General features: G+C 38.3%; 1 protein-coding gene across 2 annotated transcripts in view; it reads left to right on the top strand.

Annotated features, from left to right (window-relative positions):
- The window catches only part of LOC129775546 (bifunctional 3'-phosphoadenosine 5'-phosphosulfate synthase), a 45078-nt gene that overhangs the window by 13245 nt on the left and 5739 nt on the right, over window positions 1-26094 (top strand). Inside the window, exons 1-2 of one of the 2 annotated variants that reach the window (XM_055780399.1) lie at window positions 1420-2070; window positions 9293-10775. In XM_055780399.1, the coding sequence (XP_055636374.1) occupies window positions 1930-2070; window positions 9293-10775 (1624 nt within the window). In that variant the 5' untranslated portion in view covers window positions 1420-1929. Of the gene's footprint in view, window positions 1-1419; window positions 2071-9292; window positions 10776-26094 lie in introns of those variants that run through there. The other variant, XM_055780400.1, reaches the window with a different exon arrangement.

The raw sequence follows: 26094 nt of genomic DNA, 5'->3' as shown, positions 1-26094 counted from the left end.
ATGTATATCTTCGAAATTTCATGAAAGCAGGGGAACAGGGTTGAGAATTTATGAAAACTAACGATAAGATTAGTAAAACTCAATAATTTAAAATTTCCCGATAATGTCAAGAACGGGCGGCGACAAGCCAAGTAATCCGAGTTAGCGCTGCCGGCGCCAAGCGCATATTTTTTTACGAACCGTGCGGACGTCAAAGTGTTAACATGTCCGTATTCCCCCATCTCCACGAACACGAATCCTCGGCATGATATGTGTGGCACTAATCGCTCGGCCACGGGAGGAACTCCATATACACGGCTACCAGAATAAGTTCCATAGAAAACGGTGTGTTTTTTGATCATCTTCCTGTCACTACGGAAAATGGTTCAAGGATGGTACAACGCCAACAACGTGCAAATCGTACCCAAGAATAAAAATTTTCCGAGCTCTCCAAAAAGGACAAAAACAAATTGAAAAACATTGGAGGCAGCAAACTAAGAAAGAATATTTGGGAATGAGAAACCGTTGCAAACCAATTGACGTTCGGCATCAAATAAGGTGGATAAATCTACGGTACAAAGTTTGATGATGATGTTCGTATATGGAAAATTGGAGGCCTAATCAAATAATTATCCTGTGTTTTGTGGATATTAACTATCAAAAGGGTATAAAGATTGATAATTTATATACTTACATAACTTATATGTACTTAATCATGTATGACCATTTTTTGACCGTTGCACCCTTCAAAATGCATGAGCTCTTTAGAAAAATGTAACTCATTTCAAATACCTTAGGTTATTTTTGGTGGAATCAGTCATGAATGAAATTCAAATGAGCTCTGCGATACACGTACTCGCTGTGTATTTCCCTATCTTCATGTTTCAAATTGATTGAAGCTATTGTACCAGTCGGTATCAGTATTTCATTGTCACATTGTCATATCGTTCAAAATACTTGTTGGTTTTGCTTGTATGCTTCCACTGAATTGCTTACTACGTTACTGACCAATCATGAAAGAAACGCGTTACAATCTCAGGGACACTTTCTTGGATATTTTTGTTAGGAATTTAGGAATTTCATTCGGGTATTAGGCGCAGTAATAATACATGCAAAATGCACTCGGGAAACCCGAATGTAGGTTTTTCCGCAACAGCCAGTAACAATAATATGTACCTACTATAATAAACTTGTATTTGCTGGAAACTGTTTCATTCTGAGGAATGTTTTGATGATTATTTTTCGGGTTTTATTACATCTAGCTAATATTCACACAATCTACCGTCAATCACTAAACTCTGTCCGACACGGGGAGCATTGTGCCTTTATGCTCAGATATTGCTTCGATTGAGACATTAGAGCTAGGGCACGGCGAGCGAGAGTAGTAAAGCGCGATTAATAAAACCATCTTGAAACCGCATGACTTACGTTAGTCGTTCGAGAGCCTTCATTTAGAAAGTATATGGGCGCGCTCCTTACCTTCCGAGCGTCCGTTGTGTTCCGTTTGGTGTCGCGTTTTAAAATCCACTAATAATCTCGATTCGTTATGCAAATTCCGGCTTTCATCATCGGATGCTTGCCATTCTCTCAATAATTTCCGTCGTGGAGCATATAAGGGCTGACACGGAGTGAACTTTGTCGCATTCGCGGAAGTCATCTTCTCCCGGTTAAAAGCTGAGTTGTAGATTATCAACTATTTTTTCTCTCCATTTGTGCGAACGTTGGAAGTGCGGAAGAAATCAGCGACAGTGATAAAAGTGAGAGTTTTTGTTTATCGCGCTTTTTCCGTCTCATAAGTGTCGAAGCTCGTAACACAGAATCTGAAGGATCATTTCTGTGGAGGGAGCATGATTGGCTAGTTTCATATAAACCACAGGCAGCAGTTTGTGAAATTTGTGTTACAAGAAGTGCGCGTTGAGTTCGCCTCGGTTTTTGTTCTATATATTCAATATGTTCGTCAAGCGGAGAAAAATTGCAAATTCAAACAACAATATTGTTTTGAACAACTCTAATTACGAGGGGAACGGTAATGGGCAGGTGGTTAAATTGCGCTGTAACAAGCATAAAGATTGCAATGGAGAAACAAGTGAGGTAATGGTTCAAATGAAAGAGTTTAACGCCACATGTAGCCATATTCGTTAACGTTTACCGTATCAAATGCATTTCGCATTGTTCACTGTACGTACGGTGTAATGTAGCTCGCCTCTGATAGTTGATACGTAACAGATGGGCGCCTTCATGGCCTAAAATCGGGGTTCGACACATATGGGGGTTTGATTCTTGATTGCAATAGGATCATTTTATTGCTGGAAAAGTATCGTAAACATTTATCGTTTTGTAATTTGAGTCGAAGCTCGTTGTTGTTCTGCTAGACATCCTCAATTTTTGTTCGCAAAGCACATTTAGCATGTATATATTATTCAATTCCGTAACTAGTTTGCCGTTACCTACAACCAATTTCCAATCTAATGCCTATAGGTTTCAAGGGTCCATAGTACGATCCATCTAAATACCGTTTTGCTTTTGAGATTATCGTACTAGAGGGTCATCCGAGCAACACTTAATAATTATTACAACTTACTACCGAATTTCGGAGTTGGCGGTTGCAACTTTAAGAGCGCTTACTCCAATTTTCGGTCGCAATAATCGTCCCAGCCGGCAGACTGTCCATAGTTCAGTGCCCAGTGGCCAGAACTGAAAGATCCCAGCATCAATGATATGTGGTTTCAACAAGACGGTGCCACAAAATCAAAACAACATCTCTAAAAAAACACAAAAAACTATACTCTATTCGTTATATGAAAACATGAAGATGGTCTCACCTGCAACAAGTGTATTCTTGCTTTTTCTAGAAATGTACAAAAATTAGCTGGACGAATTCTTTTTAATCCTCCTATACTCGCGCATAGGTTTGTGAGACGGATAAATCAATGATTCGTTCATTTCTCAGAAAACATCAATACTTCGACTTTGCGATTCTTTCTAGCTTCTTCATTCGTCGTAGGTCATCGTTTAGCGTATCGTATGCGTTGGTACTAAGGGGACGTGTGTCACTTTTTACCACTTTGGGTCTGAGACACCTACGCGAGTATAGGAGTAACTTTTTTGGATAAGCGACTTTTTTTTCCTATTTTAGAATAGAGTTCAATGAAATGTATAAATTAATGTTAGTGACGTGGAATATTTATTGAATATAATGCATAAGATCATTACCGGAATATTCTTGTTTGATTTTAGTCCTTTTTTTCACTGGATTGAACGGATTGATATGAGGGGCTTAGAATGAAAGGAGTGTAAGTGATTTGATCGATTTCTCTACATCGACTCTCTCTTTTGGTCATAACTTCGCAGCAAACACATTCCCAACTGTTTTTCACAATGTGGAAGGTAGGTCAGAACCTCATCTATTGAATTCTATAGCAAACTTGAATTGGAACGTTTTTGCAGTTGAGTTATTAACTAAATAAAAAGATGATGAAGAGAAATCGATCAAGTCACTTACACCCCTTGCATTCTGAGCCCCTCATATATATTCGTCGTTAGATTCATACGTGCTAAAGCAAAATACAAACGTTTGACTTACGTGCAAAAGCAAAATACAAGTGTTTGACTTTCGTGTAGTTATTCGTTAAATACAATCGTCACACATATACACACTTGTGAAAGAATTGCACTTACGGGAGAATTGTAAACTGTGAACTATGAACTTATGGTAACTTACGGTTATTTTTTACAGTTACAGTTTCGGGGATATTTTTTTATAATAAATAGGCTGAACGATATCGACAAGAAAACAAGTCACAAGTAGTTCCTAGAAATCCTTTTATATTATCTTTCAAAGCCCCATAAAAACAGACATTAAGTTTTTGTTTACCAAGAACACAGAGACAAAGAATATTAGAAATATGAAAACTAATGTCAGATTTCAGAACCTTTATCATGGTAACTATCTAGAAACTCGTTATAAATTCTTCTCTTCGAAAAAAGACCCGAAAACACGCTACAACTGTATGCAATGTAAAAAATATGTTTGGCTCGAGCATGCAGTTATGGTATTTTCTTATTTTTACATCAATGAAACAACAATTCCGTCAAAATCGGTAGTTTTGCTACCAGAATATTAGACCCGTTTTTTTTTATTTTGGCGTAGGACGCCGTTTAACCGGAAGATATAGAGGGTAAAACGGAAATCTAGACACTGAATAAGGTTTGAAAGGTTTCGAATGCATATAATTCGAGCATTTCTTAATAGATCGCAAAGATATTTGCATCAATTGATAGGAAATATTTCTACGCATCTATCACAATGAATAACATTTTATTTTACTCGAGATAAACAATTGAATAACTGTGAGATGTCAAGCATTATTCAAACGCGCTATGTGCCTCGTTTTGATTGGTCCAATTTGTGCTTCTCGAATGGTTCCAACCAAAAGGAGCAACCAGAATAACAGCGGAATATAATTCGAATACAAGCAAAACATTGAATCGCAAGCTAATCCCCTTGTGATTCTACTGCCGGCCTATAGTACGGTTTTGTACGGTTTAGGATAGTGCAAATACCAACCCAGCTAAATCGATGCAATGTGTGCATATACATATCTAAAACACTTACAAATGTGCGCGCGATGTTCATATTCCATGTTTTTGTTTAAACACGAACATACTTTTCGATAGTGTTCAATGTTTATCCCAAACACGTCCAATGATTCACAAACACAAACATGTTTAAATCACACGCGTTCTTCACATCATAAACAAACATGGTGTTTATTATTCAAACACATCATGTACAAAAGATACCACCCGTTGTCGCAGTATTCATTGCTCTTCATTTCTTTTCATGCACGGAAAAAAATTATTCATCCTAAAATATTCCTTTATAGAATACTTTTTCACAGAAACTAACTTGATTTAGTTCGAATTGCAAAGATTGCATGAACTCAGAGGCTGTGAGTTCATGTACATTTTGCAATTAAATAATCCTTGGTTTTCTCCCGTGCAAAGTAAACATTCTCTGAATAGAATGAAACTTTATACGTGAATTTTTTTTTGTGTGCATGTTCCCAATTAAAGTCAGGGGAACAGACTGCATAGTGGGTTCGTCGTACAAATGGTGGCCAAATAAATAAACAAATAGCCAAAAATTTGTTTTAGATTCATGTTTTCAGGAAAGCCTATTCTTGGTATTTTAATGTGGGTAACTAAACAAATCCGTCACGCTCTATTCAATTTTAGTACTTGTTCTAATAGCTATCATTAGCTATTTGTTACATTAATTCAATTTATAAATTGATGCGTGCACTTAATAATGATACCATTTGCGAAGAACTCTGTTATCAATTGACGTTTATTTTGTTCAGAACAGATAAAAAGGTTTATTTTATTTGCCCAAAATTTTAGGGACAGAAGGATCTTTCCCCGGCTTCAAAACTGATATGATTTTAGTTAATATTCATACTGAAGGAAAGAAATTAAGTACCCAGCACCTATTTAATATCTTCGCTACAAAATCAAATGAGCTATGGTTCAAGTGGTTAAGCTCGATGTTGAAGGCTGACAAGGGATTCAGATTCTAGACTGGTCGAATCAAAGACCAATCGGGAACTTGTGCGGTTTAGTCGTACGGGAAGTATGTGCAGGCAACAAGCAGACAATGTGCTTTGAATGTTAAGTAAAACATAGAAAGCATTAAAAAATGGACACACCATTTGACAGTCCCAGTAGTCGGTATGCAAGCTTTTGATAGCGTTTGGCTTTTTGAAACAGTTTTGCTCGTTTTTTTCCTCGAAGTTTTAAGCTATTGTGGTTCCGGAAAGTCAAGACTGAATCCGACATCTCGGGTAATACCACCTTGAATAAATAGATCCCGGAATTTATTTAGGAAAAGAAAAATACAAAATTTTACATCAATATCCCAATTGTCCCCTTCAAAGTTCACCCCATCGACTGCAACGCACTTATGCCAGTTGTTATTGACGATCATCTCAGATAGCAGCGAAGCGTTGTGGGTGTAAGTGCATGGGTCTTTTAAGCAACTTTGCATACTTGAAATATTAAAAAAATAGACTACTTTTTAAAAAGAGCCAAAAATTTTTCTTAATTTTAATAAAAATTATAACTCAAAAACTATAATACCTACAAAATTCGAGTCAAAGGACGAAATGTAGGAAATTGTTCAAATTTTCTTTCTCCCTGTTAAATTTCCCATCTTCCGATGTATAGACGACTTGTTGGAAATTATAAGAACTATTCATATATTGGGTTGGGGGAAAAGAAATGTCGTATATTGTCAATATATGGCAACACTTAAACATATCTTGTGTTGTACTTATCGCATCGGGTCATACTATACGGCTATTTAAAGACGACAATCTGTGCTACAAGTGTCGTTTTGACAGTGTTGTCCTTTTCAGTCTCAAGTTATAGCGCGTGAAAGATGGAGTCCACCAAGCAAGAAATTCGCCATATTTTACGTTTTTACTACCTGCGAGGTAAAAATGCAAAAAAGGCGGCCGAAAAAATTCGTGTAGTTTACGGACCCGATACTGTAACGATTCGCACAGCACAGAGTTGGTTTGATCGGTTTCGTTCTGGTGTAGTGGCTGTCGGAGATACACCCCGTACTGGTAGGTCAATCGTCGTGGAAACCGATAAAATAGTTGAAATCATCCAAGTAGACCGGCATGTGAGCACTCGCTCGATTGGCCAGGAACTGGGTATAGACCATAAAACCGTTTGGAACCATTTGCAGAAGATTCGATTCCAAAAAAAGCTGGATGTATGGGTGCCACACGAGTTGACCCAAAAAAATCTTTTAGACCGAATCCACGCCAGCGATGCACTGCTGAAACGGAACGAACTCGACCCACTTTTGAAGAAGATGGTGACTGGTGATGAAAAGTGGATCACGTACGACACCTTAAAGCGAAAAAAGTCGTGGTCGAAGCGCGGTGAGCCGGCCCAAACTATCGCCAAGCCCGGATTGACGTCATCCACTATGAGCTGCTCAACTATGGCCAGACCCTCAACTCGGTTCTCTACTGTGAGCAGCTTGACCGTTTGAAGCAGGCTATTGACCAGAAGCGGCCAGAAATGATCAATAGGAATGGTTTTGTTTTCCACCAGGACAACGCTCGGCCTCACACATCTTTGATGACCCGCCAGAAGCTACGGGAGCTCGGATGGGATGTCCTATTGCATCCACCGTATAGTCCGGATCAGGCTCCAAGTGATTATCATCTCTTCCGGTTCATGTGAAACGCTCTTGGTGATACTAAGTTGGCCTCAAAAGAGGCTTGCGAAAACTGGCTGTCTGAGTTTTTTGCAAATAAAGAAGGGGGGATTTTATAAGGGGGGAATAATGAAGTTGCCTTCTAAATGGCAACAAGTTTGCGATCAAAACGGCGCATATTTGACTTAAATTTGATGATTTTAAGTATGTTAAATAAAGCGTCATATTTCGATCAGAAATACGACATTTCTGTTTCCCCAACCCTATATATTTTCTTAAGAATTTAAAAAAATAATTTTTCTAGAAAAATGGGTTTTATTTTATAAAATATTTTTTTTCAGTGAATTTTTTTTTGTATTTTTTTATGCAAATTTAAACAATTTTCTGCATTTCATCCTTTGACCCGAATTTGTAGTTATTATTGTTTTTGAGTTAGAATTTTTTGTAAAAAAACAAGAATAAATTTTTGGCCCTTTTTCTTCTTTTTTGAATATTTTAAGTATGCAAAACTGCTTAAAAGACCCATATGCTCATACCCACAAAGTTTCGCTGCTATCTAAGATGGTGCTGCCAACTCCTAAGACGAGTTGGCATGGAATTCGTTTACTCGCTATAGCTAGAACGGGACGATATATGCGGCTCAAACTTCTATACAGGCATCGAAAGTGGTGTGCGATGTTCGATACGGCTCGGATATGCAATCAACAGGCTTTGTTCCTCGCTTCGTATATTCATTTGGTGCAACAAAAGTGAAAACTGTCATTCGGTCAAGCATTTAAATCATCCATTCATGTTAGGTTATATATTAGTGAATGGTTACTTGCATGGCACATTGTGTATCATTCAATGTTGACAGATATCCAAACACTGTGGTCGTGGAAACAATGGGCTCTTTTATATACACCGAGCAAAATTTTGAATTTTGGAAATCGAGATAATCTCTTACCGAACTCCAATTTCATGTATTGCAATCGCATATATTGTGTTACCGTGGCCGAGCTGTTAGCGTCACACATTATCATGCCGGGGGTTCTGGTTCGATTCCCGTTCTGGCCGGCGGATTTTTCGTCAACGAAATTTCTTCCGACTTGGACTGAGGTCACGCGTATTCTAGAGCATGTCACTCCAGAATACAATCAAGGCGTGTTATTCGGCATAGAAATCTTAAATGAGTACTACTAATGAAAATTACGCAAGTAATACCTACGTCGAAAAGGCAAAAGTCCCACTGGGAACGTTAGTGCCATACAAGAAGAATTGTATATATTTAAGCGTTTCTGAAATGATTCCCAAAGGAAAATATCAGGGATGCAAACCAAAACATAATATTTCGCTGACGATATGCAACAAGCAAACCAAACGACTCGACAAATTATGACACTTGCATCGATAGCTTTCGCTCGGTCGATGCTATCGACTTGCTCGGTATCTATAAGAGCCCCCGCAGACTAAAGACTTTTGTCGGCCGATAGATTGATCGGACGACTTAATCAGTATGAAGTGATATACATATGCGCACACTACACCGATTCAGTACCGGCCGATAAAAAAAAGTTTGATATGCTTCCCGATTTTATTCAAACTATTCAAACTATTCGGTCAACTATCGTCCATCCGTTTAATCAGTACTGGCTAGTATCGATCTACGCACATACGACGATTGTTTATCGGCCAATAGTTCAATTTGCTCTCAATTTTGGCATCCGACATACGTGCCGTGAGAATCACGAGAATATTCGACCGACAGTGCGCACTCTTGACCAACCCGACAGTCTGTTTGGTTGGCTCGGTGTGCGCACTAGCAACCCAACCCGACCAATCCATCGGTTGAAAAAAAGTCTGCATTTCTATAATAAGGCCCAATATACGAGATTTGTGTGCTGATTGCTAGTTTGCATCTCTTCTTCTAGACATTTGCTGCCGCCACAGGCGATTTGATGTTTGATCTATCAACACTATTATATATATTTGACAACGTATTAAATCAACAACGCTTACGTGTGATTCAACCGTACACAAATGCTCTGCACCTAAGTTGACAAACTTTTCTAAAAATACTTGCCTATCTCTTCCCAACAGTGCCTGCAAGTCGCAACGAACGTCACCGAACAGAAGCATAATGTAACGCGCGAGGTCCGGGGGCAAAATTTAGGCCTGTGTCGGGGCTTCCGAGGATGCACAGTTTGGTTGACAGGATTGAGCGGTGCTGGAAAGACTTCAATTGCGTTCGAGTTGGAGGCATACCTAGTTTCGAAAGGAATCCCCGCGTATGGCCTCGATGGTGATAACATAAGGACCGGTCTGAACAAAAACCTTGGCTTTACCCAAGTGGACCGCGAAGAGAACATTCGGCGGGTGGCTGAAGTGGCGAAACTGTTTGCCGATAGCGGCGTCGTCGCAATTTGCAGCTTTGTCTCACCGTTTGCGGAGGATCGTGAGATGGCAAGACGAATTCATAAAGATGCCGATTTGAAGTTCTTCGAAATCTATGTGGATACTCCTCTGGAGGTGTGCGAATTACGTGATGTGAAAGGTTTGTACAAGAAGGCCCGCAAGGGAACAATTCAAGGTTTCACGGGCGTAACGCAAGCTTATGAGGCACCGGAGCACCCTGATCTATCGGTTTCGACTGAGGGATTAACCGTCAGACAATCAACTTATAGGCTGATTAAGCTGCTTGAAGATGAGAACATCATCCCAAAGTTCATCAAGGATGATGAACCCATTCCAGAGCTGTTCGTGCCAGAACATTTGAAAGAAGCTGTCCAAGCGGAAGCAAAAACATTGCCTTCAATATCGATGACAACGACCGAGTTGCAGTGGTTGCAAGTATTAGCCGAAGGGTGGGCTCATCCGTTGAAAGGATTTATGCGCGAGAAAGAATATCTGCAGACACTGCATTTCAACTGCATGCTGAATGAAGACGAAACTATGCGCGAGAATCAATCCATTCCCATAGTATTATCGGTTAGCGAAGACGATAAGAATAAACTAGACGGCGTCAGTGCCCTATCGTTATCATATCAGGGTCGTATAGTTGCGATCTTGAGGAAGCCTGAGTTCTTTTATCAGAGAAAAGAGGAGCGATGCGCCAGGCAGTTTGGCACAAACAATGCCAATCATCCGTATATTAAAATGATAATGGAATCCGGTCAGTATTTAGTAGGGGGAGACGTGGAGGTGATAGAAAAAATTTACTGGGACGATGGTTTGGATAGCTATCGTCTAACTCCCAACGAGCTGAGGAAAAAGTTCCAAGAAATCGAGGCGGATGCAATATTTGCTTTTCAGCTGCGAAATCCGATTCACAACGGACATGCACTATTGATGAGCGACTGCAGACTTCAGCTGTTGGAGCGGGGCTTCAAAAATCCCGTCTTGCTGCTGCATCCGTTGGGCGGTTGGACCAAGGACGACGATGTGCCGCTACCGGTGAGAATGGCACAACACCAGGCCGTGCTAGATTCCGGAGTGCTGAAGCGGGAGCACACCATTCTCGCTATCTTCCCCTCGCCAATGATGTACGCAGGGCCAACCGAGGTGCAGTGGCATGCGAAAGCACGTAAGTTTTCATTTGTTAAGTTATTACAATAGAGTTCAGAAGTAAAATTACAATTATTCGAAAATATCATTGTGAAGAAATTTATTCCACACATATGGGCAAGTCTATACAAGTTTATATCTGGAATTATTGATCATATGCATGGAGATATGAAACAATGTTTAGTTCAGGCATTATCAATAAAACATTAAAACTTCAAGTTGTGGAGGAAAAAACATCGGTTTGATACCTTGATGGTATTATTCATTTAGGGAGCAAGCAAAACTGCAATTTAGTATATTTAATCCTAACGTGCTGATAAACTTCGCGTCTCTCTTTCGAAGCAGCAGTTATCTCGTCGAAGAACCAAAAGCTTTAGGAAATTTCACGATATTCTTTTCGTAGGCTAACATTTGATAGTCGAAGTAGTTTCAACCATTTATTTGGAGTCAAGCATGTATGTTGAATTGTTCAAGAAATTCTGGAAAATTTTAATAAGTTACTGTAAATAAATGAAAAAAAATAGAAAAAAGAGATATGATAAAAATGATAACAAAGAAAAAGTTGAAGGTTTATGTCCGGGACATGACCGCATAGTTGACGCAGGATTGCGTTTCGATATTTGTTGCATGTTGATTTTAAGTATCTTCGAATCAATTTTAACATATTAACCCTCTACAGCCCACATTTTTTATTTGCGTGAAAAAACTATAGTAGATCATATTTTTGTTGAGAAAATCGAAAAACATAATGACAATTTTTTGAGGTTACGGATTTTTTATTTGTACCACAAAACCAATAATCCGCCTTAAGACGGGGTTGTGTATCTGATCGAAAAAAAAGGTTTTTGAAAATTATGATGCAAAACGGCCCTATGATATAACCTATGATATAACCGCAAGGTTGACGTAGGACTGCCGTTGGTAATCATTTGTGTTTTTTCAATTAGTAATAATCGCACTTCGAATGTTCCTCATTGGGTAAATTATTGATTAAACTAGTGAATGAATGAAACAATTTACGAATTCAATTGCAAACAAATCCCTATTAAATTCATGTATTATAGTAGTGGTTATCGCCGCAAATAGTTATCAACATTTTGCCTAATCATCTAACGGTATGCGAAGAAGTTCAGTGAGCTGGCGACATGAAGAGGCATGCAGTCCTGAGTAACCGAACCAAAGCGTTGTATTTCTACCCGCTTTTGTAGACCGTGTTAGCAAAACGCATTCCGGAGTGTAAAAATGCATGGGGGTATAAAAAGTACTGCCGAGATTTGGAATGCCGGTTTTCCAAACTTTTTGGTTTCTGAATCTGTGTTGGAAAAATGTGTTTATGTACTCGCAGCTTGCATCTCATTTGCAATGCCAATTTCCCAAGGCTCCATGGTTTTAAAGTCTGTGTTAGGGAAGCATTCCGATTTGCAAAAACGCAAACGAGTACAAAAATACCCACTGCTTGTATCTATTTTGAAATGCCGATTTCCCTTGGCTCCATGGTTTTGAAGTGTGTGTTAAGGAAACATTCCGATTTGCAAAAGTGCAAACGAGAACGAAAGTATCCGCTGCTCGCATCTATTTTGAAATGCCAATTTCCCCAGGCTTTTTGAAGTCTGTGTTGGGGAACAATCCGATTTGCAGAAACGCAAACGAGTACAAAAGTACCCGCTGCTTGTATCTATTTTGAAATGCCGATTTCCCTTGGCTCCATGGTTTTGAAGTCTGTGTTGGGGAAATACTCCGATTTGCAAAAGCGCAAACGAGTACAAAAGCACCCGCTGCTTGTATCCATTTTGCAATGCCGATTTCCCTTGGCTCCATGGTTTTGAAGTGTGTGTTAAGGAAACATTCCGATTTGCAAAAGTGCAAACGAGAACGAAAGTATCCGCTGCTCGCATCTATTTTGCAATGCCGATTTCCCCAGGCTTTTTGAAGTCTGTGTTGGGGAACAATCCGATTTGCAGAAACGCAAACGAGTACAAAAGTACCCGCTGCTTGTATCTATTTTGAAATGCCGATTTCCCTTGGCTTCATGGTTTTGAAGTCGGTGTTGGGGAAATATTCCGATTTGCAAAAGCGCAAACGAGTACAAAAGCACCCGCTGCTTGTATCCATTTTGCAATGCCGATTTCCCCAGGCTCCATGGTTTTGAAGTCTGTGTTGGGGAACAATCCGATTTGCAGAAACGCAAACGAGTTCAAAAGTACCCGCTGCTTGTATCCATTTTGCAATGTCGATTTCCCCAGACTCCATGGTTTTGAAGTCTGTGTTAGGGAAACATTCCGATTTGCAGAAACGCAAACGAATACAAAAGTACCCGCTGCTTGTATCTATTTTGAAATGCCAATTTCCCTTGGATCCATGGTTTTCAAGTTTGTGTTAGGGAAACATTCCGATTTGCAAAAGTGCAAACGAGTACGAAAGTGTCCGCTGCTTGAATCTATTTTGCAATGCCGACTTCCCTTGGCTCCATGGTTTAGAAGTCTGTGTTAGGGAAACATTCCGATTTGCAATAGCGCAAACGAGTACAAAAGTACCCGCTGCTTATATCCATTTTGCAATGGCGATTTCCCCAGGCTCCTTGGTTTAGAAGTCCGTGTTAGGGAAACATCCACTCATTCCTGCGATGGTACCTCAATCGCTGTTCAATTATAACTGAGTGAATCTCCGAGCGGCGCTCGCTTATATACCGATTGGTGATTTCAATAGCCTGTTTTGAAAGCAATTTTAAGGCTATTGAAACAAGTTTTTGAATCAGTAAGTAACAAGTATATGACGCGTAGACATTTTATCTTTCGAATGAAGTGTTTATCATACCATTTCGTTCAGTTGTTTTGGAGCTATTGACGCTCAAAATCTCGGTCTCCGGCGTAACGCTTTCGTTTTCGAAACTTTGATTTTACACCCCGGTATAGAAATGAAAGACGTAGTCCTACGTCAAAACATAAAAACAATTCTGATTTGGCTCAATGTAAAAATTTATGTCGCATTTAAGGTATTTGACTTGCGTTTCCGATGTGCATCCCGGGTTTTTGCAAGTCCTCTTTTCGGAACGTGGAAGTATGTCTGGAAAATTATCCATTTTATCATGCCTGATATCAGAGGGTGGAACATACGCTCGCTTCAGAGTGGATGGTTTCTTTGTGGTGATCATACGTGGGCGACCAGGATGTTTGCAAAACGTCGGGGCTTGATAGTGTTTTAGAACCTTAGTTCGAAAGTTTGGTAGGTGGTACACGTCGAAGGATAGATCTGCCTTGTGTAGTCGTTTGGACAAAATATATGAGTTCACCATAGTTTTATCGAGTGAAAGATTCAACAAGCGATTCATATTCTTTTTTGTTTTGATTCGAATATAATACCGTCCAAAAAGTACATCTGCTTTGTCCTGAAATCGGATCCACCGTAAACCTCGAAAGAATGTTATTCTATGGATTCTCATATTCAACAATATGCAATATAGGAACCCCATGTGTGGTATAAACATTGTGTATTTAATCGGTGGGAATGCATATTCACTCCAGCACGATTTCAAATCTGGATATCGGTAAATGAACATTTGAATGAGGACTCCAAAAAATTTCTAATTTCCTGCGCTGCTGTGGAAAAACTAAAGGGCGAACACGAAATTATTGCGACACCGAAAATGCCATGTCAATTTTCTTATAATGTTTAGAATCAAACCAAAATTTTAGGGTAGTTTTATACATATATTTACTTCAAAAATCAAAAGAAAAGTTAATCGATGGAGCATTGAGTGTAAAATTGAACGCATTTTTGCTTGATGCCCTCCATCAAAGTCTTTACAGTGTCATCCGGTACCAGTTTCTTAGTTTTTTCCATTTTCTTAACATGTCCTTCTCGTCTTTGACTGTCTTCTTGCTCTTCCGAAGTTCCCGCTTCATTATTGCCCAGTACTGCTCCACCGGGCGCGGCCCCGGACAGTTTGGCGGGTTCATGTCCTTTGGAACAAAATGGATAGAATTGGCCTCATACCACTCCAGGACACTTTTAGAATAGTGGCATGATGCCAAATCTGGCCAAAATAGCGGAGCTTCGTCGTGCTGCTGCAAGAACGGCAAAAGGCGCTTCTCGAGGCACTCAGATTTGTAGATTTACTGTGCCCTTTGTCACGAAAGGCTCACTCCTCAGTCCGCAAGAGCAGATGGCCTGCCAAACGAGATATTTGGAGGCGAAATTCGACATTTTCTTCTTCTTAAATTTGTCGTCCACATCGAACTTGCTCTTGCCGGTGAAAAACTCCAACCCGGGAATTTGCTTAAAATCGGCTTTTATATACGTTTCGTCGTCCATCACACAGCAGCCATATTTTGTCAGCATCTTCTCGTAGAGCTTCCGTGCCCGAGATTTAGCCGTCGATTGTTGCCGCTCATCGCGGTTTGGGAAGTTCTATACCTTGTATGTATGTAGTCCAGCTCTCTTCTTTGCATTCTGGACGTAGCTCTGCGACATGCCGATTTTTTTAGCCAAATCACGGCTTGAGACGTTGGGATTTGCTTTGCCGCTTCACATTTCCCTCCGTATTTTTGTTCTCAAGTCCCGGTTTTCTTCCAGCTCCTTTGCCGTGGTCCAACGTCAACCGCTCCTGGAACCGCTTCAACATTCTGGAGACGGTTGAATCGTGAATGTTCAACATTTTTCCCAACTGCCGGTGCGACAGGTCAGGAAATTCCAGGTGTTTGGAAAGAATTTGTTCTCTCGACTCGCGTTGGTTCACCTCCATTTTCGTTGAATCGAAAAACACATCAATGAGAAAGTGTGCAAAATTTGGTTGATTTTTACCCAATGGTAAAAAAGTTATGCCCTGTTGAATGTGTGGCAATAATTTCGAGTTCGCCCTCATTATGTTTCTCTACTTGGCGCAAAAATTGGCCTGAGCCGCAATGTGTTATAAAATCCCATCGACAAAATATTTAAAAAAAAAACAAGTTTGAACTGCTCAAGGTCAGGATCGCCATACAAAAGGTCCGACTCAGGAACGACAATATCTCCGGCCCTTCGACCTGCCGATCGATCAGCAATTTCCTCTCCGATATGTCTGAAAAACAAATCTATCAAAAAACATAAAAATAGACTTCATTACTGCCAAACAGCTATATTCGATGTTAATTTTTAGTACGATACTCTTCAACAGGAGTCGGATTTTTTTCGCTCAACTGTCCAAAACCGCCTCAAGACGGGTTATGGTTTTTACCAAAAAGCTTTAATTTTCTGTTACCATAATAAAAAAAACTTAGTGTCGAGCGTAAAATAATAATCAAAATAAACTTTACGAACAATTTTTCCACCAATGCAATGTTCAAAAAGTGTATTTGTTTTTTGTTTGGAGTGCGCGACCGAAATCGATTTTTTTTCTCTTTTATCACGAATTATAGACTTTCAACATAAAATACTAATAGCAAAAACCTACCAGCATAAAACCAATATGTGTGTATGATAGATGAAAGTATGTTGAAGACATGCTAGTGTGAGTGAACATTGAAAATAGTGTCTGAATATTTAAAAAAAATCTATGAAGTCCGTCTAATAGCGGGGTTAGGTTGTAGAGGGTTAACTATCGAAGGCCAAAAGAATTCTAAATGAATGCTTGCGTATTTCATAAGGAAAATATTATTCTACAATTTAATAGTAAACCTCTTCACCAATAACATCGAGTCTCACTCGTTGTACAGTTGCATAGCATAGGGTTCTAGGACGCTCAGCAGAGTTATGAAATCATTCGATTCGTGACCCAATCTGTCAAAGGGTAAGGAGTTAATTTCAAATTTTCAACTTTCTTAAGTATTTTATTCTCCTAAATATTCAGTTTTTATTTTCCTTCATTATTAATTTTCATTTTTTCAACTTTTATTTTGTATCCAACCTAATTCGTTCCGTTTCCACAAGATGGCTCAAGGTGCTATAAGTAGTCGACAGTTGATTTTTGCTGAATTGTGAAGTGTCAACATCTGTCAACCAAATATTGTCTACTAGTTTTAGAGTTTTGCACACCGAGTTCGATTTTTATTGCGTTGAAAATGTTGATTTACTAAAGAAGACAGAAAGATGTCGAACGCAAACCGTGCGTGTAGAATCATTGGGAGTAGCTCGACAAGTTATTTCTAAACGACTCAAAGCCGCACAATACACCCAAAAGTAGGGAAACTCTGTTCCATACGAATTGATGATTTTGATTGATTGATTTTGATGATTTTGCAATCGTTAACGAGGAAGAAAAATGGATTTACTACGACAATTCAAAACGCAAAAGAACGTATGTAAAGCCCGGCCAACCAGGAACATCAACGCCGAAACCGATCCTCCATGGTGCCAAAGTAAAGCTCCGTATTCGATGGGATCCACTATGGGCTACTAAAACCTGGTCAAACGACCAATAGATACTTCAATAAGCAAAAATGGATCCGTTTAAAACGAATTATTGGCAAAAAACGTCCAGATTATGCGACCAGACACGAGTTGATAATATTCCATCATGACAACGCTCGGCCTAATGTTGATATTCGAGTTAAAAACTATTTGGAAAATAGCGGACGGGAAATTCTGATTCACCCGCCATATAGCCCAGACCTTGCCCGTTCCGACATCAACTGTCGATCGATGCAGAACGCTTTGAGTGGAATACGCTTTACTGCAGAACAGGGTATCAAAAATTCACTGGATCCATTCTTGGCTTCAAAAGATGAACGGTTCTTTTGTGACCGAATCCGTAAATTGCCAGAAAGACGGGAAAAAAGAGTAGCTAGCGATGTTGAATAATTTGAATGATGTATTGATTAATTCTTTTATTAAAATAAATGTGTTTTTCATCCAAAAAAATGGAACGAATAAAGTCGCACATCCAAGAATTTCGTTCAAATTTCAATACAGGTCGGACTCAATTATCCGGAATGTTGATTTTGTTTTCACTCCGGATAATCGAATTTTCCGGATAATCGAATCATAAAAAAATTAAAATAAAATCTCACGGTAAACGTAAAATAACTATAATTTGCACTGATTCATTTGTATATTGCAGTGTCGTAGCCAGAAATTGTCAGGCGCCCCAAGGGGGGATGGGGGGTGGAGAGGGGCTTTGAAAATCGAAAAAAAAATGGGTGGGTTTTATCTATGATATAACCGCAAGGTTGACGTGGGACTATCTTAGCGTAGCAATCATTTGTTTGTATTGATTAAATTTTTGATTGAATAGAACAATTCCCGAATTCAATTGAATTCAATATATTTGCCATGTGAGTAAAAAGATTGTATTATTCCATATAAGATCAATTCATGCATTCGTTACAAGTAAATTTAATGACCGTCCTTTTACGTTTGGTATGACGCTTAGGACAAAACATGTGAACGGAAGAATTATCAAACGATTATTTTATTTTACGTTTCCTTCTGAAGTTTGCATCTCTCAAGTGTACGTATTTCTCGAACCGCGAATTTGCTTGATTTGATGAACTTCAGGCACTCAGTTTCGATTTTGACATATACGTCGAACGCATATTGTTTAATCCACAGGCGTCATCGCACCAATAGGTTATCAACATCTTGCCCAATCATCAAATGGTATGCGTAGGAATTCAGTGAGCAGAGGATATGAAAGCATATCCTTCAATGCAATCTTGAATAGCCGGGCCAAAGCGTGGTGTTCGTACCCACTTTTGTAATCCGTGTTAGGAAAACACTTTTAGGAGTGCAAAAAAACATGCAAGTGTAGAAGTACCCCCGGAAGACCGTATTAAAGGAAACATATTCTAGTTTGCACAAAGGCAAGCGAGTACAAAAGTACCCGCAGTTTGCATTTATTTGCTGAGCCGATTTCCCCAGACATCTTGGTTTTGAAGTCTGTGTTAAGCAAACACATTTCAGTCGGTACAAAAATGCCCTCAACTTGCATGAATTTGCAATGCCAATTTCCTCAGACACCTTGGTTCTAAAGTCGGTTTTGGGGAAACACATTTCAGTTGAAACAAAAATACCCCCGACATTCATGTATTTGCAATGCCGATTTCCCCACGCTCCATGGATTGGAAGTCTGTGTTAGGGAAACACATTTCAGTCGGAACAAAAATGTCCCCGACTTACATGTATTTGGAATGCCAATTTCCCCACACTCCTCGGATTTGAGGTCTGTGTTAGCGAAACACATTTCAGTCGGCACAAAAACACCCTCGACTAACATGTATTTGCAATGCCAATTTCCCTAAGCTCCATGTTTTTGAAGTCTGTGTTAGGGAAATACATTTCAGTCGGAACAAAAATACCCCCGACTTTCATATATTTGCAATGCTGATCTCTCCAACGCTGCTTGGTTTTGAAGTCTGTGTTAGGGAATTTACTTTCATGTATTTGCGATGCCGATTTTCCCAAGGCTGCTTGGTTTTAATGGCTGTGTTAGGGAAACCGTAGATCGGGCCAATCAAAATGAGACAGTTAGGGCGTTTAGATAACGTTTAACATTTTACAGTTATTCAATTGTTCATCTAAGTACGATAGAAGCGTAGAAATATTCCCTATCAATTGATGCCAACATCTTTCCGATCCAGTAAGAAATGTTCGAGTTAGAAGCATTCGGAATCTTTCATTTTATCCTGCATGTTCCGTGTTTAGGTTTTCATTTCACCCCCCATATACTCCGGTTAGACGTAGTCCCACGTCAAAAAAAATCATCGCTTAGAGCCCATGGACTAGAATATTATTCAAATGGTCAAGTCCAACTACAAACAGAAGCTCATGCGTGAGTTTCTTGGACGCCAAGGAGAGTTCGATGACATGATTAAGCGAATCAACATAAGGGATGCTATGTTTGGGTAACCGAGGCTTGGAACGAGGTATCGGCAGTCTTCGGAATTGAACGCAGTTCTGATGTGCAACACTTTTTTTTGCACCCAGTTGAACTCTCGAATCAACGCACACCGAAACAAAGTTCAAATGTTCTGTTGTCAACACGGTTCGCTTTTGAGTTCGAACATCCTCACTGCACCGTATCCATACACCGGCTTATATTCCCAATTTTAAACCGAGCTCGAATCTAGTCTTTCTGCGTTGCTTTCTCTGTTGATGCGGATTGTATGAGGGTGCGCTGTTGCTTAGCTTAGAACAAGCATTAGCATTAGCATTAGCATTAGCATTGAGCAAGTTGCACAATATCGTAGGTGGTACGAATTCAGAACTGTTAAGTCAAAAACTAGCCCTCATCCGTTGCTGATGATTGGTAATATCTCTTAGATGAAGGCATGCTTTCTCCAACAGTTAAGAATTGTCCTGGCCACGTCCTTGCAACTGCTAAGGAAAGGGAAGGAATGTTAGTTCGACATTTACTTAAGAGAGATGCAGATAACTCTACGACCTCTCATAAATGTCTCGGGAATTTAGGAATGTATTAGTAGGGGAGGTGAGCCATAGGATACACTCAGCCGGTGTTATTGGCGCATGTTTTTATTACTATTGCTATTATTATTACTATTGCTATTACTATTACTATTACTATTACTACAGGGAAACTTCGATATAACGTACCCTTGTTATAACGTACCCTCGATATAACGTACATTTTACTTCGATATAACGTACAATTTCCGACATTTTCCATGATTTGTCAATGGAATAAGCCGATACCCAGTTTTGTACCTTCAATCAATCCCGAAATACAGCTGATTTTGTGATTCTGGTTTCTAAATGAATCAAGCTTTAATCAACACTAAGAAGGGAAACATCATGAGAAAGGCTGGCTTCGTCTTCTGATTGAAGTTATTCGTTAACTTTACTAAAATAGCAACACAATAATGTATTATAGACTATGTTTGTGAGTACTTTATTATGCTTCGATATTCGATACAACGTACAATTTTGAAAGTGAAATGTACGTTATATCGAAGTTTACCTGTATTACTATTACTATTACTATTACTATTACTATTACTATTAATATTAATATTACTATTACTATTACTATTACTACAGTCAACTCTCTCTAGCTCGATATCCGAGGGACCGTCGAGTTAGGGAGGTATCGAGTTATGGAGTGGAGAATGCTTGTAAAATCAATCGAAGGTGCCATGAAATCCATCGAGCTACGGAAAATATCGAGCTACAGATCATCGAGTTTGGGAGAGTTGACTGTATTACTATTACTATCACTAGAAAATATGATACTAATTGTTATAAATGAACTTCAGCCTTCCAATTGCCGTCACGTTGATAGCTGTGGAAAAAGAATATGTTTATTAAAGTTTTAGATCTCTACATTTTTATATTTTTATATCTAGATTTTTGAATATTTGGATTTTAGATTTTTTGATTATTTGATTTCTATGTTTCTAGATTTTTAGATTTCTAGATTTCTAGATTTTTAGATATTTTGACATTTTTAGATTTTTAGAGTTTTTGATTTTTTCATTTTTTCAATTTTGATTTCTAGATATTCGGATATTTGGATTTTTAGATTATTAGATTATTATATTATTATATTTTCAGATTTTTAGACCTTCGGATTTTTGGATTTTTAGATTTTTAAATTTTTAGATATTTGTATTTTCAGATTACTATATTTTAGATTTTTAAATTTTTAGATTTTTTGAGATTTCTGGATTTTTAGATCTTTCGATTTAGATTTTTGGATGTTTAGATTTTTAGAATTTCAGATTTCTAATTTTTGGGTTTTTAGATTGTTATATTTATATGTTTTGCTTAGAACTTTGATCTCCGGGATCGACTCAACAATCGTTTCCGGAATAGCACCGACACCGAGATTGCTATATCGGTGAGTTGAAAAAACACGTTAGCAATCGCACCATCAGCGAGCAGGGAGAAGTCAACGTAATCTTCTGTAGCATCCGATCTAAATAAATCAACATTCCAACTCTTTAGAAATGGATACAATTTAGTATGAAAAAAGCTGTATGTGTGTATGGTGAAAGAAAACTTAGCTGGCACTGCTGCATGTTCAGCCCATCCGTGTCGGTGATTCCTTCAATTGTGATAAACTCACTACGACATAATAACTCCGCACTCGATGTATTATGGCGGGTTTACATTAGGGAGATCTATAGCTATAGATGGATTTATTCACGTGAAAATAGGTGTAAACGGGTGAGAATAAATATGATACACTTATTCGAGGTATATATAACTTGAATAAATTTAGCATATGTAAACGCTTGTGAATTTCTCACTGGTGAGAAATCACTAAAGTTGGATGCAGTTCTACTTCAGGTGAATAAATTCACCGAAAATATGAATATATTCATTATAGAAGTTCACGCTAGTGTAAACGGTTGATGCGATTTCTATAAATCTCATCATATTTCTTCACATGAATATATCACTAGTCTAAACCCACCCTTAGACGAGGGCAAACAAACCGTTCGTCATGATGAAGTATGCCCGTGCCTGAGAGAGAGCGCACTATAATACGGAACCGAACATGCGACGAATTGAAAATGCAACAAAACGATCTCTTCACTACCACAAACGCGGTATAAAAATGGCTTCCCAGAAAACTTCACCAAACCATCTCAAAAACATCTTCGAAGAATTGAAAAATGTAACGGTTTCGAAATCACATGCACTATTTTTTGCCCATTCAAAATAAAATAATCAACACAGCACTAACGCGCACATATTTTTCAGTATGCTGCCTCCTGCTCAACACAGTGAAAACACAAGAACTCGCAAACGAAATACGCGGAGCACAAGAAACACACGTCCACATCCGACGGCCGCTCGATTGAAACTCCCGCTGTTGCTTAGCTTAGAACAAGCGAAGACAAAACGGGCGCTAGAATTTTATGTGTGTGTGTGGGTATAGAATGAGGGGGGATTTAGTATGTGAATTCTGCACCGTGCTGAATTTTGGGCTCACTTGTTTTGAGTTCGGTGCGCTTCGTGCCAAGAATGAAGTTTGTTTTCTGCGCACGCTGATGAAAAATGAATTCGAGCGCAACACAGCGTAGGATTTCTGAAGACTGGGTATCGGCTTATTCCATTGACAAATCATGGAAAATGTCGGAAATTGTCGGTTGTAAAAGAGCGCAAACTTTTCGATTCTGCAGAAATTGATTGACCAAGACAAAACCGTACAGAGCGAGGATGTGGAGTTTGAAGCTCTGATCGACGATGGTAAAGTCAACATTTTTTTGACGTAGGACTACGTCTTTCATTTCTATACCGGGGTGTAAAATCAAAGTTTCGAAAACGAAAGCGTTACGCCGGAGACCGAGATTTTGAGTGTTAATAGCTCCTAAACAACTGAACGAAATGGTATGATAAACACTTCATTCGAAAGATAAAATGTCTACGCGTTCTATACTTGTTACTTTCTGATCCAAAAACTTGTTTCAATAGTCTTAAATTTGCTTTCAAAATAGGCTATTGAAATCACCAATCGGTATATAAGCGAGCGCCGCTCGGAAATCCACTCAGTTCTAATTGAACAGCGATTGGAGCATGTTGTCGCTGTTGTGGTGAAGCTCTTCATTTATCATGAAAGCGCGGATGAACGGTGTCACCAAGAGCCTGTTTGTGCACCTTAGGCCAGAAGGGAATCCATCAGGAGGAGAGTGATGCTACAAACGGTTCCCCGGGAAGATCTCGAAGCAGCCGCTACACACACACACATACACGCACGGAATTCTTTCCGTTTGGATCGAGAAAGATCCGGAAAATAATCTGCCAGTTCCTCTAGGAATTTAAAAATACATTCATGTGAAAGAGTTTATTTGAATGTTTTCTATCCATGTAACACTGTGACCAAATATGTTTCAATCAAGTGCTATTAACAGATGGTTATCGAGTTAGCATAAACCACTGGAGGGCTTCCAGTATCGAGGAAAATGTGGAAATATCTAATCGTTACTGAAAATAATCTGCCAGTTCCTCTGGGAATTTAAAATTACATTCATATGAAAGAGTTTATTTTAATGTTTTCTATCCATGTAACACTGTGACCAAATACATTAGGTTTTGTGATTTTTCAATCAATCGCAATCAACAGGATAGCTTCTGAAGATTATTCTTCCCCATCAGTAGGATATTTCCGTATCCAATATTGGATGCATAAAACCTTGAGCCTCCAACGTAACGCTCTCGTTTTCGAAGTTCTCCAAATATTCATTCATTCAGAATGAATTCAGATTCAACTTCATACAAATGATCTCTAAATCAACGATAGTCCTACGTCACCCTTGCGGTTATACCATAGATATAACCCACTTCCTGTTTTTGCATCCAAAAACGCATATTTCTACGATGATTCGTTTTCTACTGCCGAGGGTTCGAAAGCTTCATCAGTATTGGAACAAAATCAGGTTGATGGAGATGAAAGTCCGAAAATTGGGTTCCAAATGGAACAGCTTATGTAGAAGCGAAAAAGTTATTACTTGGGGTAAGGAAAACGGATTGCCATTGAAAAGACAATTCGTGCTGCGAGAATTACGTAAAAATATTTTAGAGAAAAATGTTGATTTTTTAATTTTTACTTTGTGGCATATTATGCACTTTAGCAAAATTTCAGCTCAATCGGGCTTTATTTACTAGTGTCGCACACCCGCAAAAGTTTCAATTTTTTGATAACCGTAAAATCATCCACGGGATATTATCGAAAATCGAATTTTGGGAATTAGCTGGCAATAAAATCGAGATGACAGTAGATCTCGACCATCTATGCAATTTGAAGACATTTGGCATCACCATTTTTTCAAAATCCGATTTCATGCACTTCCCTCGGAAGACTCAAACTTTGGCCCCTTTGTGACAATAATAAATAAAGTCCGATTGAGCTGAAATGTTGTATAGTATATTTTGTCGAGGGAATATTTTCCGGAAATTCCACTCGTATATTTGAGATGACCATTTTCATTCACACTCTAATGCTCATCGTTACTCATGAATTTGTTTTTAAACCGAAATAAATAATGATTGGCCAAACAAGTTAATAAAATTAAATCTATTCTGCGATAATATCGTAACATATGAAGATGTTAATTAGACATCTTTTGAGAATCCAATAAATCAGATGACTATCAAGCGAAAACCAAGGCTTATCACTTATTTTGTATTCTTTGCAACAATATCAACACTCCTACCCCAACTTTTCCTTTTCCTCATTACATCCGTGTTTCATTAAATTATCATATTAGGTATGTTTGAATATCGAATCAAGTTAGGACAAAAAACGTAATCTACGTTTTATTTCCTGTTTTTCTACATAATTTCTATATAACGTTCGAGGCATTTTTCATAGCGTGGCACGAGTTTTTCTATTCCGAGCGCGAATTGCGTAGCGTCCAACTTTTTGAAGTACGATGTAACTGCGTCACGAATTTCTTCAGTGTTATCGAATCTTTGACCGCCGAACGCCTGTTTCATCACCGGGAATATGTGATAGTCGCTAGGGGCGAGGTCTGGGGAGTAAGGAGGATGCTCTAAAACAGTCCATTTAATTTTATTCATTTGCTCTTGAGTTACGCGAGCTGAATGGGGCCGCGCATTATCGTGGATGAGGAACACTCCTTTCATCAATTAACCTAGCCTTTTGTTCTTAATCGCGGTTCTTAATCGGTCCAAAACATCACAATAGTACGGTGATGAAACAGGCGTTCGGCGGTCAACGATTCGATAACACCGAAGAAATTCGTGACGCAGTTACCAGTTATATTAACAAATTATTCAAAATTTCTGATAAAAAAACAATATAAAACTAAAATACTTCGGATAATCGAGTACGACCTGTATTTATTTTTCTTCAATTTTGTAATTTCCGTTTTTCAATTTTCTCCAATTTATATTTTTTTTTACTTTTTAATTTTTCTTTTTCCGCTTCAATTTACAATTTTCTTCCATTATTTGCATTATCTTTCTCCATTTTCAATGTTTGTGTTTCCTTAAATTTTCAATTCAAAGTTTAATTTTTTTCAATTTTGTATTTTTTCCCCCTTTACTCAATTTCCCTTTTTTCACTTCAATTTAATTTTTGAAATTTTCTGTAATTTTAATTTTTTTTCAATTCTTTATTTTCTTTAATTATTCTTGTTATTTTTCTTTTCAATTTTAATTTTGAAATTTTCTTCCATTATCAGTTTTGGTTTTTCTGTAATTTTCAATGTCATTTTGAATTTTCATTTTATTTTTGGTTTTTTATATCAAATTTTCTTTTTTTCAATTTTTAATTTTCTTCATTTTTTTCTTTCTCTTTTCAAATTATTATTTTTTTCTGTAATATTATTTTGTTTAATTCCTTTTTTATAAAATTAGCTATATTATCTTTCTCTTCAATTTCCAATTTTGATTTTTCTATTTTCTTCAAAATTCTCAATTTTCATCTCTTATCAGCA

Source organism: Toxorhynchites rutilus, chromosome 3 (genome assembly GCF_029784135.1).
Source record: "Toxorhynchites rutilus septentrionalis strain SRP chromosome 3, ASM2978413v1, whole genome shotgun sequence".
NCBI lineage: Eukaryota > Metazoa > Arthropoda > Insecta > Diptera > Culicidae > Toxorhynchites > Toxorhynchites rutilus.
Note: the sequence above shows the minus strand (reverse complement) of the source record. Positions and strands in the feature narration are given on the sequence as shown.